The sequence below is a fragment of the Tamandua tetradactyla genome, chromosome 6 (genome assembly GCF_023851605.1).
Source record: "Tamandua tetradactyla isolate mTamTet1 chromosome 6, mTamTet1.pri, whole genome shotgun sequence".
Classification (NCBI taxonomy): domain Eukaryota; kingdom Metazoa; phylum Chordata; class Mammalia; order Pilosa; family Myrmecophagidae; genus Tamandua; species Tamandua tetradactyla.
Genome location: NC_135332.1, coordinates 71,276,820 through 71,291,337, shown reverse-complemented (window position 1 = coordinate 71,291,337; position 14,518 = coordinate 71,276,820). Strand labels below are relative to the sequence as shown.

Below are 14,518 nucleotides of genomic sequence, written 5' to 3'. Positions count from 1 at the left end.
GCGCCGGCGGCCAGCAGCGTGGTTCAGGCCCGGGGGCGCGGAAAGCAACCCCCGCCCGCCTCCCCTCCCCCGCCCGCCGTGCCAGGCTGGGCACAACAAAAGCCCGGGTTTTGGGGAGGGCCGGGGAGGCGCGGGAGGCGCGGGAGGAGGGGGCTGCTGGGAGCGCCCGGAGCCTGCACTGGCCGCCCGCCACCGGGAGGAGGGGCGCCAAATCCTTCGAGCGCAGTAAAACGCCCGGCTCGGCCCGCGCCCGCCGCAAACACATCCATAGAAGGCAGTCGGCGGCGCCGGGGACCAGGCTGCGGCGCACGCTCTCGCCTCGCCGCCCCCCGCTCCGCTGTCGTCTCCGCCCGGTAAACGGCTGCCCCCCAGCCCACCCCAGTGTCCCCCGACCCTGCTCCCCGCCAGGCCCGCGCCGCCCCCGAGACAAAGAGGAGAGAAAGTTTCGGCGGGTGAGTACGGCCAGGTGCGGAGGGATGTGCCGGGGCGCGGGAGGGGGTACCCCGCCTCGACCCCCCAGCCCCGGGCCGCGCCCCGAAGCGGAGCGCGCAGCCTGAGCGTCCCCCCAACCCCCCCCACCCCCGCCCCTCCTGTGCCCCCCACCAGCCCGCCGGAGAGGAGCCGCGCGGCCCGGAGAGGAAGCGGCGGCGGTCGAGCCAGGAGCCCGAGGAGCGGAGAGCAGCGCCCTGCCCGGCCCGCGCCGCGCCCCCGGCCCGCCATGGGCACCGCGGCCCGCAGCCTGCGGCTGGCGCTCGGCCTCCTGCTGCTGGGGACGCTGCTTCGCCAGGCCGACGCCTGCAGCTGCTCCCCGGTGCACCCGCAACAGGCGTTTTGCAATGCAGATGTAGGTAAGGAGCGGCGCCCCCTGCCCCCCGCCTGCATCCCCACCTCCCCCCCAACCCCGCGGGCACCGCGACCACCCCGCTGCTGCCGCGAGCCGCCCGCTTCTCGCAGGGACCCAGCGCCGGCCTCTGGGTCGCTCGGCCTCCTTGGAGAATCCTGCAAGTTGACGCCAAATCGTACTTTCTCTTTCCCCTTCCTTCCCTCCCTTCTTTTCCCCTCTCTGCCGAGATGCTTCTGAACCTCAAAATTCCACCGAAATTTCACTGCAGCCCAGCCCCCGAGAAGGGAGCCAGGGAGCCCATTGCGGATTGGGATTTGGCAGGCGTCGCACCCTGGGTGGGCAGAGTGGGGGACACAGTGGGTGGGTGGGTGTGGGCAGGAGCAGTTCCGTCTCTGTAGTCTAGAAGAGTGAAGACCCTCGGTAGAAACTTTCGCAGGGGACACAGGAGTTGAGCTCCCCTGGGCTTGTGGCTGGGTGAGGAAGGGCTTCTCCCAACAGCCCCATTTGGGGGGTTGCCTGATTGAGGGGGGAGGCCTCCCTGTCCCTGGCTATGGGAAAAGCAGGTTAAAGCCCCAGGGGCCCGGTTGCTGGCTGACTGCCTTCCCTGCCCGGGAGACCCTGCAAACAGGACTGAACAGGGAGGGAGGAGGGCCCTTCCATAGTATGCTCCCAGTGATGGCTTTTTTTTTCCTTTCCTGGACATCTGCAAAAACTGGAGACTTGTGACTGGAGGGGACAGGGCGGGGCTCGTGTGACTGCTTTAATTCCCCAGCAAACATATATTCCCCCCAGGACTCCTTGCCCCCAAAAGGTGGGAGGAGACAGTTATTTGTTGAGATCCATGGAGGGGCAGAAGTGGGGAGCCCTGCAGGCCTGGCAATCATGAGCCACCAGGAAGTCGGGATTTTCCCCAGACGAGTTTATTTCCACCAAAATGAGGGATGACCACAGGTCAGCTTCTGCAGCCCCCTCTGCCTTTGGGTTTATTTTTCACTTAGCCGGCCAAGCAGCCCCCCACCACACCAGATGTGGGAGGCAGGGTGTTCCCCAGATGCAAAGCCGGAACCTCTCTCTTTCCCCTGTTGTCATACCCTCCCCGCACCCAGACTCCTTGCCTTATCCCAGTCGGCCTTCGGGCCTCTGCCGGTGAGGCTGGACGGTCTCCAGTGGCCCTGACATGTGGGAACTGGTGTGTGGCTGGGCCGCCTTGGGGCGTGGCGAAGTCATTTCCACAAAACCTGATTTGGCTGAAGTGAGGTATGTTTTCCGATTTGGCTTTGGTGCACAGAAAGATCTGGGGGAGAATCAGAGGCTCCTCCTGACGGGGACGCCCGGGTTGGCCTTCCCATGGGGTGTCCACGGGCGACAGACTCTTGCAGTCCCTTTTTGCAAAGAGAGAGAGAGAAAGCTGCACTTTTGCAGTCATGGGGCAGTCATGGCACGGGGCAGAACCAGTTCAAGACCCTGGAGAGAAATTCAGGGCCATGAGACTCAGGTTTGATCTGCAGAAGCTGAGCTGGAGGAGCTAGACCCTGGACCACCCAGCCCCCTCAGCTGCCACGGGGAGAATTTCCAGCCAGCCTCTCTAACCTATTCCCCTGCCTCTTCCGTGCTGCTTGCCCAGTTGGAGAGTATGTTTCTGCTTTGGGTTTGGATTCTGGAGCTTCAGTCTGCCCTGAGGCTCCTTCTCACTTTCTGCATTCCTGGGCTCTGCCTAGATTTCCCAACACTTGTGTCTAAATCATTGCATCAAAATCATCCTCTAGCCAGTGCTTTCCCCCACCCCAGCCCAGAGTCCCCTTCAGGCCCAGAGTTGCACTTCAGAGGCAGGCTGCCCTCTTACTCCACCATCATCCCTTCTCAGTCTGGCCGGCTGGGGGTACAGAACCAAGGGCCTCCCAGCTGAGGCCCATGCAAGCTGGGCCCCTGGAAGCCCTGGAATAAAGGTGACAGTGAAAGCCAGGACCTTCTGAATTTTCTCTCCTCCCTTTAGAGGTACAGGCTTGAGATCTTCTCAGCAGAGCTTCCCCACTCAGTCTGGGAGCAGAATTGCGAGGGGACAGGCTTTGGTGGTTTTCGGAGCTCCTTGGGTGGCTCAGTACAGCCAGAGCTGTTTCCCAGGGGTCCCAACAGGAAGGTTGCTGGCCCAAGGCATGCGAGTGGGAGCCTGACTCTTTCACGTGGCATGCCTGCTCCTCTAATTGTGGGTTGGGTGCAGACTTATTAAAATGTCCTGGTGTCTACAAGAGACAATTGGCTTCAGAAACAATCACATCTCCTTAATTAAACAAGTCTGTCCATGAACAGATTTCTGGGAGGGCTCTTCCTATATCCTGCAAGCAGTGGGATTGGAACCGTGATCAACAAAGAGATGCATTGTGAGGTTGTAACATTTAGGGTGTGTGGAGTGGTAAGATTTCTTTTCTCCTCCAGCACAGTCAGGCCCCACAGGAAGCACCACCCATCTCAATGAGGGTGCAGCCTGACTCCTTTCATCTAATGGAGTCCTTCGCCATCTCCTGCAAGCCTGCTTAGCTCCAGAAAGCTGGCTCGAAACCAGCGATGGGCTTACGGTACCACAGCACGTGGAGCCTGGAGGCACTTAGCCAGCTGAGCTACCTGGCACGCTTGGGCTGCCTGGCCAGCTCCCAGAGCCCAGGGTAAACCTGGGAGCTCACTGGACCTAGAGAATGAATCTCCCCTTTGGCCTTCGGTGGTGGTACCCAGAGCCACATTATCCCAGAAGAGCTCCTGTGATGCCATCTTTCTCAGCATGTTCCCTCTTCCAGGAACTGCTTTCTCCAAACTCACAGGCGGTCTCCAGCACAAGGTAAAGGGGCCCACAGCCAGGGCACCAAAAGAACCACGTGCTAGCTTCCAGGGGGGCTGGGCCAAAGGTGGCCTGATTTTCAGTGGGACGCAGTGGGCCCTGTGCATGCCCCTCTGGGGACCAGACCAGCAGGGACATCCTCAAAAGCAGTTCCCTCCTCCCCAGACATGAGTGCTCAAGATTGGGCCCCTACGTGCTGAATCAGGTCCTCAGTACCTGGCAGGGGGGATGGGGAGAGCGGGACAGGAGTCCTCGTTAGAGACACTGTTGGCCGCGCCACCACAAAGGGCATGGTTGATCATTCCGCACAGCACAGTTTTCCTTTTGGGTCTGTCTGTGTTTCTGCAGGCAGTTGTGGAGGGGCTAGCTCTGCTGCAGGGGGTTATGTGAGAAGTGGGACTGCCCTCAGGAGGGAGAAACTAAGCATGCAAAACCAGGCAGGGTGGACCAGAGCGAGGGGAAGCCCTGCAGACCTTCCCTGACTGCCAGGGCCTGGATCAAGTAGGGCCGACTTGACTGATTTAGGCAACTAGCTGACTGTGAGTAGACTTTCTAGGTAACCCAAATTCAGAAGTAGCAGTATGACAAGGTCAAGCGCATTTGCAGGGTCTGGAGATAGAGGGTTCCAGTGGCAGAATGGGGGAAAGGGGCCATGGGGGTGCCTGAAGCTCTTTGGCTTGGCTTTGAACAGTGTCCCTGGAAGGACACTTTTTCTCGGGGGACAGACTAGGACCTGAGTTGCTGGCAGTTCCCAGGGGTTGGGAGATGGGAAGATGGCAGAGCAGTGTGGCAGGCAGCTGGAGGGGCACTCCCACTGCCACCCGTTCCTGTCTGCCTGGGACCGCAGGACATGGTGCCAGCTTGGGACCTGCTCTGACCTCGGCCATCCACATGTCCTCATGGTGAGAGCCTGCCGCCCAGGCTGCCCAGTGGTCTGTGTGCTGCATGTGGGCATTGGGCCCTCCCTGCTGCTGCCTCTCCTCTCCATGGGCCCCAGCTGGGCTCCAGGCGCATCCCCACAGCTCCTTCCTGGACGTGACACATGGGACATAGGCGCATCCCCCCCAGGCCCACGGGAGACACTCACAGCCACCCTTAGCCTCATGCCACTCCGTGCCCAAGGGGTGGGGTTGCCAAAAGAATATGTGAACTCCCAGACAGCTGAGAGATGTGCTCCCCGGACCCTGGAGGAGAGGGAGGGGGGAACAGCAGGAAGAAGGAAAAAGCCTGGGAGGAGATAAAAGGAAGGAAGAAAAGGCAGGTGGGCCAGGATGCAGAGAAGGAGGTGAAGAGGATGGATACTGCGTCCCCCAGCACACGTGCTCGCTTCCAACAAGGGATCAATCGCCGTTCTCGAGGGGTTGGGGGGTGTGCAGCACCCTGAATCGGAAGACAAAGCTGGGGAGGACATTTACCCGGCTGTCGTTAGGTGTGTCCGTGGTGGCAGGCTGGGGGCACGCCTGGGCTGTTTGAGCGGAGGCACGCAGAGCAGGCTGCAGTGTGAGCTCTGCGACAGGTGGACCCGAGGAGGGGATCGGAGCGCAGGCTGGCCCCTTGGTCTGTCGTGTGGAATCTGAATTCCATCCCAAGCAAGGACGATCCATCGAGGATCTGAACACTGAGGAAAGCCAGAAACATCCAGGGAGTTTAAAAGGCCGACCCTGGGCACCCCCAGCCCTCCCGTCTTGGAACCCAGGACCCGGGGCACAGACATTGTGTTTTTAAGACTCCCCGGATGATTGTGGTGCCCACCGATATTGGCACCGAGAAGTCGTCTCCAAAGCGAGATACCCAAGGCAATTTTGGTGCCAGGAGATGAGATGGTAGAAATATTAGTACAAGGCTCGACAGCTGCTGCGTTTATACTATAATTTTAAATGAATATGCAGACGCTGGGAGTGCCTTCCCCTTGGTCGCCAGAGTGTCTGAACTGAAAGTGTTGGAACTGCTGCTGTTTTGAGCATCCTAGGGGCAGGGTGAGAAGGAGTGAATGGGGTAGGAAGACGCATCTAGTGGAGAACGGTGAGACTGCCAGGGGGAGAGGCAGCCAGGGGACTGAGAGTGGGAGGAAACCTTGCCACACAAGGGATGCTCCAGGGTGTAGGGGGCAGGATGTAGGCGGCGCCTGGCTCACCTGGCCCACTGAGACCTTGCTGACTGGACCCACCCGGAGCTAAGTCCTGGTCCCCTTGTCTCTGGCTCCTCTGCATTGCAGGAATGTGGGGCACCCCTGGGAAAGTTCATCGTGACCGAGATACATCCTATTTTACAGCTAGAGACTGAGCTGCCCCCCGGGTGGGCTATGTCAGGCTAGAATCCTAGGGAAGCCTCTGGAATCCACCAGGAGGGCAGGTTATGTGTGTGTGGGGGGGGGTGGGTCGGGGTGTGGGGGGACATGTTTGCCCTAAAAAGCCAGTTGAGGCATGGTCTTTATAAAATGGGGACATCGCCTAGGGTTTATGGACGCCCATCCAGAGATAGGCTTGGAGGGTCCTGAACCCTGAAACGATGAGCAGGGCTCTGTGTGCCTGGCTGTGTTGACGCACACTTTTTCCTGGGGGCAAAGGCCACAGCTTCCACCAGATTCTCAGAGGTGTGTGACTCATTGCCTTTTACAAAGCACTCCTAGAGGTTTCGGGTTCTGTGGGAACCTGTGCCTGACCTCACAGCTGCAGCAGGGCTGGGCCCACGGGCTTTCCCTTCCTGAGAGTCCTCCTTTATCACCCTGGTCTGCACCTGGTCTGCTCAGAGGCACCACCACCCTGGGAGGGCCAGAGCCACGTAGGCACGGAGTATTGGCTCCCGGAGAGGACGTCCCCAGGCACCTGTGTACTCCGGCCACGCTCTTGGGTGACGAAGCCCAGAGATCTGGTGGGCTGGGTGGGCCCCTGTGGAGGGAGCTGAGGTCCCCACAGGGGTCCTGCCATCCAAAAATATGGCCAGGGCTGGATAGTGCCCCAGGGTCGTGAGAACTAAAGCTTAGCAAGGAGGGGTCTGGGTGCAGCCTCTGTGTGTCTCAGAGACCTGCTCTTTGCAGAATTTATTCGTGGAGCTTTTTTCCTTTAATTGAATGGTTGTGTTTGGAGTGCCTCCTTTATGCAAAGTGGTGTCATAAGTGCTTCAAGGCATTAAAAGGAAATGAGGAGGGCTTCAGGGACAGCAGGGAAGGGGCACCAAAGCCTGTGTGCTCTTGCCCCTTGGTCTTGTGTTATAATCAGTGCAGCAGGGACACTGAGGGAGAAAGTGTAGGATGTGGGGTCTGGGGTCCTTGAGGGTCTCACCAAGGTGGGGTAGGTCCTGTGGGCCTTGGGAAGTAGCATAAGCAAAGGCTGACTGGCTAGGGAACGAGGGACAGGTGTGGCTGGAGTGAGGAAGGTGGGCTGGAAGGGGTTTCTGGAACCAGCGTGGACGCCTTGAGTGCTGGATGGGGCAGCAGAGCTTGGGGCCTGCAGCACGGGGCAGGAAGGGTCAGTGAGGATAAGGGGAAGTTGCTGTTGGAGCATAAGAGAGGGGTGGTTCAGCTGGCCCTCTGGCTGGGGTGGAATGCATCCCCTCCACTTCATCTGAAAGTGTGATCTAGGGCACATGCTGCCTGCCTCAGTTTCCCCATCTCTGCAAAGGTGATGGTAATTTACTTCATAGGACTGTGGACAAAGTTCAAATGAAAGGCCAGAGGTCAGACGCTTAGGAGGGGCTGTGCCCTCGGGAGCCCTCAGGTCCTTCTGTGCTGGACCCCGAGCTCTCCTCCTTAATCCTATTCCAACCCCAGGGGGAGGCCCCGGTGTAGACAGAGAGCTGGGAGTCAGGGTGATTCTGTGGGGGGGGGAGGGGTGACAGTAAAAGCTGCCATCATTCAGTGCAAAGGACCTGGAACTATATTAAGCCCTTTCCTGGTTTTAACTCATTAATTTCTTTATTATCCTTATTTTAAAGATGCCCAAACTGAGGCACAGGCCGATTAAGTAACTTGCTCAGCTAGGAAATGGCAGGGTAAAAACAAGAGGTGTGTTAACAGTGCTGAACTTGAAGAAGCGGAGGTAGCCGTCCATCCTGATGGGATGTGGATTGTGGCCATCTCTCCTGATGGGACACAGAGGGTCGCCATCTGTCCTGATGGGACACAGAAGGTGACCGTCTGTCCTGATGGGACACAGAGGGTGGCCGTCCATCCGTCCTGGTGGGATGTGGAGGATGGCTGTCTGTCCTTATGGGACATGGAGCACAGCTGGTTATCTGTCCTGATGGGACACAGAGGGTGGCCGTCCTTCCATCCTGGTGGGATGTGGAGGATGGCTGTCCATCTTGATGGGACATGGAGGGTGGCCATCTGTCCATCTGTCCTTATGGGACATGGAGCATAGCTGGTTATCTGTCCTGATGGGACACAGAGGGTGGCCGTCCATCCATCCTGGTGGGATGTGGAGGATGGCTGTCTGTCCTTATGGGACGTGGAGCACAGCTGGTTATCTGTCCTGATGGAACACAGAGGGTGGCCGTCTGTCCTGATGGTACACAGATGGTGGCCATCCATCCATCCTGGTGGGATGTGGAGGATGGCTGTCCATCTTGATGGGACATGGAGGGTGGCCATCTGTCCTTATGGGACATGGAGCACAGCTGGTTATCTGTCCTGATGGGACACAGAGGGTGGCTGTCCATCCATCCTGGTGGGATGTGGAGGATGGCTGTCTGTCCTTATGGGACATGGAGCACAGCTGGTTATCTGTCCTGATGGAACACAGAGGGTGGCCGTCTGTCCTGATGGTACACAGAGGGTGGCCGTCCATCCATCCTGGTGGGATGTGGAGGATGGCTGTCCATCTTGATGGGACATGGAGGGTGGCCATCTGTCCTTATGGGACATGGAGCACAGCTGGTTATCTGTCCTGATGGGACATAGAGGGTGGCCGTCTGTCCTGGTGGGATGTGGAAGATGGCCATCCATCCTGATAGGACATGGAGGGTGGCCGTCTGTCCTTATGGGACGTGGAGGGTGGCCATCTGTCCTAATGGGATGTGGAGGGTGGCCGTCTGTCCTGGTGGGATGTGGAAGATGGCCATCCATCTTGATAGGACATGGAGGGTGGCCATCTGTCCTGATGGGACGTGGAGGGTGGCCGTCTGCCCTTATGGGATGTGGAAGGTGGCCATCTGTCCTAATGGGACGTGGAGGGTGACCGTCTGTCCTGATGGAATGTGGAGGGTGGCTGTCTGTCCTGATGGTATGTGGAGGGCGGCCATCTGTCCTGATGGGATATGGAGGGTGGCCGTCCATCCTGATGGATAAAGGATGGAGTAAGTAAGAAGGGAAAGAAGCTCCTCGGGCTGACCACCCACCTTTGTGAGTCTTGCCAGTTGGCTGGAGAGAAATTCAGCTCTGTCCTTACAGCAAAATAATCAGCAGTTATTTTAAATGACATGATAGATGGAGGTTTATGACCTCAAAAAATATTCAGGGTGTGTTCCTTTTAAAAGCCCAGTTTTGGTCAGTGTGTGTTCACAGTTGAAGCATTGTGAAATATAACATGTTCCCCAAAATGCATAGCACTCACACGTACATTTTAACAAATAGTTATCAAATCACCACCCAAGCCAATAAACAGCATTGCCAGCACCTAAAAAAATTCTGTTTAAACCTCCTGGTTCAAACTCCCTCCTTCTCTTAAAGGCAATAGCTATCCTAGTTTTTATGGTAACAATTCCCTGGCTTTTCTTTATATGATTTTACTACATAGCTCTACCCCATTTTTTTTTAGTAGTGTGCACACATTTAAATGCATGCATTAAAAAAAAAGACAAGAAGGATATCCCTCAGAATTGTAGGTGGGAGATGAGATCATGGGTGATTTTTAAATTTCTTTTGCTTATCTGTTTTTTCTAAATTTTCTGTGGTTACTATGGATTAGTTGTGTCACGTTTTTTAAGTTAAGAAGCATGTGGGATCCTAATGAAGGCAGAGGTGGGAGGGCTTCTGTGGGGTGGGGAGGCATAGAAAGGAAAGTGCTGGTGAGAGGGAGAGGTGCTGTTTGGGGTGGGGGCCTCACCCGCCCAGAGCCTGCTTAATGGGGCCCTGGGGTCCATGGAGATTCAGATTATACACAAAAGGGTTTATTGCTGCTTGAAAACCTGGTTCTCATTCATCGGCCTGAAACACTTCAGCTATTTTTCTAACAGCTTGAGAGATCATTCACATACCATACAGCTCACTCATTTAAACTGTACAATTCAGTGGTTTTTAATGCATTCACAGAGTTGTGCAACCATCACCTCACTCAATTTTAGAACATTTTCATTCCTCCAGAAAGAAACCCTGTACCCATTAGCAGTCACCTCATTTCTCCCCTCACCCAGCTCCTGGCAAACACCCATCTACCTTCTGCCTCTATAGATTTGCCTGTCCTGGACATTTCATATAAATTGTCTCATCTAACGTGTGGTCCATTGTGACTGGCTCCTTTCACTTGGCATAATGTTTTCCAGGTTCGTCCATGTTGTAACAGGTATGAGAATTTCATTCCTTTTTATGCTGAATAATAGTCTGTTGCACGAATGGATTGCTTTTTGCTTCTGCTTTCATGGACAGACATTTGGGTTATGGGTGGAAACGTGTGTCAGGGAAGCCATTTGGGTCATGGGTGGACATTTGACTCATGGATGGACATTTGGGTCATGGATGGATATTTGGGTCATGGGTGGACATTTGGGTCATGGGTGGACATTTGACTCATGGATGGACATTTGGGTCATGGATGGACATTTGGATCATAGATGGACATTTGGGTCATGGGTGGACATTTGACTTATGGATGGATATTTGGGTCATGGGTGGACATTTGGATCATGGGTAGGCACTTAGGTCAGAGTGGACATTTGACTCATGGATGGACATTTGAGTCAGGGTGGACATTTGGATCATGGATGGACATTCGGGTCATGGATGGACATTTGACTTACAGATGGATATTTGGATCATGGGTGGACATTTGGATCAATGGTGGACATTTGACTTAGAGATGGACGTTTGGGTCATGGATGGACATTTGGATCAAAAGTGGGGACTTGGGTCAGAGTGGACATTTGACTCATGGGTGGACATTTGGATCACAGGTGGACATTTGGGTCATCGGTGGGCACTTGGGTCAGAGTGGATATTTGACTCATGGGTGGACATTTGGGTCAGGGTGAACATTTGGATTATGGATGGACATTTGGGTCATGGAAGGACACTTGGGTCATGGGCGGACATTTGGGTTGCTTCCACTTTAACCTGGGTCTCTGGCCTGGCAGACGAGAATTCTGCTACTGAGCCACCATCGCACTGCCCCTTGCTTCCATTTTTTGACAGGAATTTACTCCTGCTGTGAGCTTAAATCTATGAATCTTGGTGGGGATGTCTAATTTCCTTTTTAGGTTATCTTTTAGATGCAGGTTACCAGTGCTTCTGACATTTCCCCAGTCATCACCCTTGAAGAAAGAGGGAAGACAGAGGGTGGGAAGCAGTGGGGCTGGCTGGGAAGGAAACTGGGTCGCCCTCAAGGGCAGCCTCCGCAGACCACTGCAGACAGCAACTTTTTGTTGGATGGTGTTATCTGTCCTAAATAGCTTGCTAGCTTGTGGTTAGAAGCTGATCAAAAGGCACTTAAAAAATAGACTTCTGAGCAAGAACTCCTGGTGGTGGTGGTAAGGGTTGGGTAGAAGGCAGGAAACGGCCTGGCCTCGACAAAAGGAAGTTGACCGAGAGGCCCCGAGAACTGCCGGGGCACTGCTTCCTCCTCCCATCGGCCAGTCCTGGTGGCAAGAGGGTCCTGCTGTCCTGAGGCCCTGTCAGGACAGACTGCAAGCCGAGCACAGGGAGGTCAGGCCTCAGCTGGTCCCAGGCACAGGACTGTGTTGGGTTTTTGTCCTTGTTTTCTTATTTTGAAATATTTCTAACCTACAGAGAAATAGCAAAAATTGTACAATGAACACATATACCCTTTGGCCTAGATTTGCCGAGTCACATTTGGCCGGAGCCGTTCTACTGCTGTTATTAGTTATTTTTTGTGTTGAACCATTTGAGAATAGAATGTTCCGCCTGTGAAGAGCTCCTGAAAACTCGTAAACGTGTACCTGGGGACGGGATGTGGCTGGGTGGCAGCTTTGCTTGGCCTTTTCTGCTCTGCAGTCTCGGAGGGTTGCTTGGCCTTTCCTTGCAACGCTTTCAGGTTTGGGGTCACCTTCTATGGACTCAACAGAGCTTGACTCGGAGCAGGTATGGCCCCTTCAGCTGGACGTGGGAGCCATGCCTAGGGCCCACTTTAACAGCTGACTCTTGCCTTAACCATGAACAGATTGAGGAAGTAGACCAACATTTTAGAGAAAAAGATAAAATAAGAGGAATTGGGAGGAAAGGCCTGGTGTTTGGAACCAGGCGGGACCAGTTCTGAGTCCAATTCTACTCCCTCTCTAAGCCTCAGTTTCCTCTTCCAAAGGCTGAAAGGGGTCAAGAACGTCAGCCCCTGCTCCCACCCACCCTTATTGAGAATTCTGAGACACCACGCAGATCTTCTGAGAAAGCTTGTGGGCTGTTCCCTGGAAGCCTTTAAGAGGAAAGTTACTTCTATGGAACTGGAAAACAAGCATCCCCTTTTCATGCCAGCTCTCGTGACGTGTTCTGGCCTGGTCAGGCTTGTCTCACCTGCCAAGCTGGCTTCTGCATCCCTTCTGCCCTTGATCTATGCACAGAGTTCAGGGGACAAGGATGGGGTGTCACAGCAGCCTTACATAAAGGAGGAGGGCAAGTAGGCTTCCCAGAAGGTCACACCGCATCCCAACACGTAAGAGAGATTTGACTTCTGATGGTCTGCCACTCTGCTGTTTCCATAACCCCACGTCCTGTTAGTGAACTGGGAACACACAGTACTGAGTGGCGGACACTCCCTGGGCCACTGTGTCCTCTGGGTTCCGTGACGTGGAGGAGGGTGGAAAATGAGGCGAGGATTGGAATGCGAGCCAAGAATGCACTTGAAACATTAGACACAAAAACCTGGCATGATGATATTACCTGGCATGTCCCAAGCGTTTGCACAAACCTGATGAAATCTGAGCCTCACAGTATTCCTGGGAGATGCTGGGACACTCATCATTGCCAGGGTCCTGCAGACACCAAGCAAGCTTATGTGACTCGTTTGCCTGGGGTTCCATGGCTTGGTGCCCCACCCCAGTGTTGGTGGCCCCACTCTTGATTTGTCATCGGGAGAAAGGACGAAGGGTCACTCGCAGTCTTCAGGCCCTCAGTGGGCTGTGTCTGGAGCAGAGTGTCCATTTCCAGAGGCAGGGCATCTGTGCTTTTTTTGAACAAAGGCAGAAATGGAAATACACACCCATATCTCCTGGGCTCCCTGAGAAGTGTCTTCTTGTCCAGGGGCCTTTCTGTCCGGCCCTCCTAGCATTTAATCTTCAGTCCTCAGATGTTCCCGGGAGCAAAGGACCAGAGTGTCCCTACCAAGGCTGAAAGCGAGTGTGTGAGAGGGACAGGAGCAGAGTGGAGCTATGACGAGCACCGCAGATCCCCGACTCGTGGCATGACGCACTCTTCCCTTGACCCAACTGGCTCCCAAGAGAGGGAATGAAAGAACAAATCCAGGGTGTCCTTTGCTGTTTGTATACCAATTCTGGGCAAGCAGACAAAACACCCAACAGAATAGTCACAACCCTCGTGTCTTGTAGACAAGGAGATCAATAGTCTAAGACTTCAGTGCAGAAGGATTCTCTCCCCTCTTCTTATCCACAAGGCAGGTATTCTCCCCTCTCCGGGGGGATGGGGGTGTCCAATGACTTGTCCAAGGTCATGCAGCCGAGAAGCGGTGCCAGGATTCCAAGGAGACCAGTCCTGGCTCGCGTCTCAGGAAACATAATTAGACTTCCCAGCTTAGGACTTTCCATTGCCCAGCTCCATTTGGCCAGGAGGGCTGTTGTCTTTGGAAACGCTTGATGATAGGTATATTTTGATATTTTGTCTTCATGTTAGCAGATTAGAGACAGAAGGGCAATTTGGCAGCACCTGTCAAGGGCTTTAAAAATAAGTATCCCTTTGATCTAGCAATTCTATATCTAGGAATTTTTCCTAGGAAAATAATTAAGGATGCATGCAAGGGTTTAGTCCCAAGAAAAATCATCCCAGTCCTGCTTATCTTCGGGAAATGGTAGATGCTCTGCATGCCCAGCAGTGGGTCTCGGGTAACAGATCATGCTGTTGGACGCTCTGTAGGACTTTTTAAACTGATATGTAAAATGTCTGGATAAATTAGGGGAAATCAGACTTCATTCTGTAAGCACATACTTTCTAATTTTTCTATAATGTGCTTGAAGTACACCGGTCATTTTTGAAGCCACGGTTTGATAGAATCTGGTTCTAATTCCAGCCAACAGTAGTATGGAGTCCAGCATTCAGGACTGGGGATGGTCCTCTAGACAGGTGAACCAGAGCAAGGAGGCCCCGTTTAGCAGGGCAGATTAATCCAGAGGACGGACTTGCTAAGAGAGCCGGGGCTTGGGACAAAGGTCCTACCTCTGGAAAAGGCTTAGGTCTTTTCAAGGTGGTAGTGACGTCAGGGCTGTGGCTTCTGAAAGGGCCGCAGAGGCCCCTCATGCTGCTTGTTTTGGCTATCGTGTTGTCCTCCTCCTTGCCAGAACTTCTCCCTTGCTTAAGGACCATGCCGAGAGGCCAAAGGACTTGGGGATATTTTCCAGTAAAGGAGAAATGGATGTGAGGCATTGTATCCAAAGATACAAAGGAAGTGGAGGGTGGGGGGGCGGACTGTGGTTGGAGCCCCCTCCAGCCCCAGGATATCCCCACGTGGAGA

General features: G+C 54.6%; 1 protein-coding gene across 1 annotated transcript in view; it reads left to right on the top strand.

Moving 5' to 3' along the window:
• The first annotated feature begins 250 nt into the window (after positions 1-250).
• TIMP2 (TIMP metallopeptidase inhibitor 2) overlaps positions 251-14,518 on the top strand; it is a 56,253-nt gene continuing 41,985 nt past the window's right edge. Inside the window, exons 1-2 of the mRNA XM_077166139.1 lie at positions 251-452; positions 607-848. Coding sequence (XP_077022254.1) covers positions 719-848 — 130 coding nt within the window. The 5' untranslated portion in view covers positions 251-452; positions 607-718. The remainder of the gene's footprint in view (positions 453-606; positions 849-14,518) is intronic.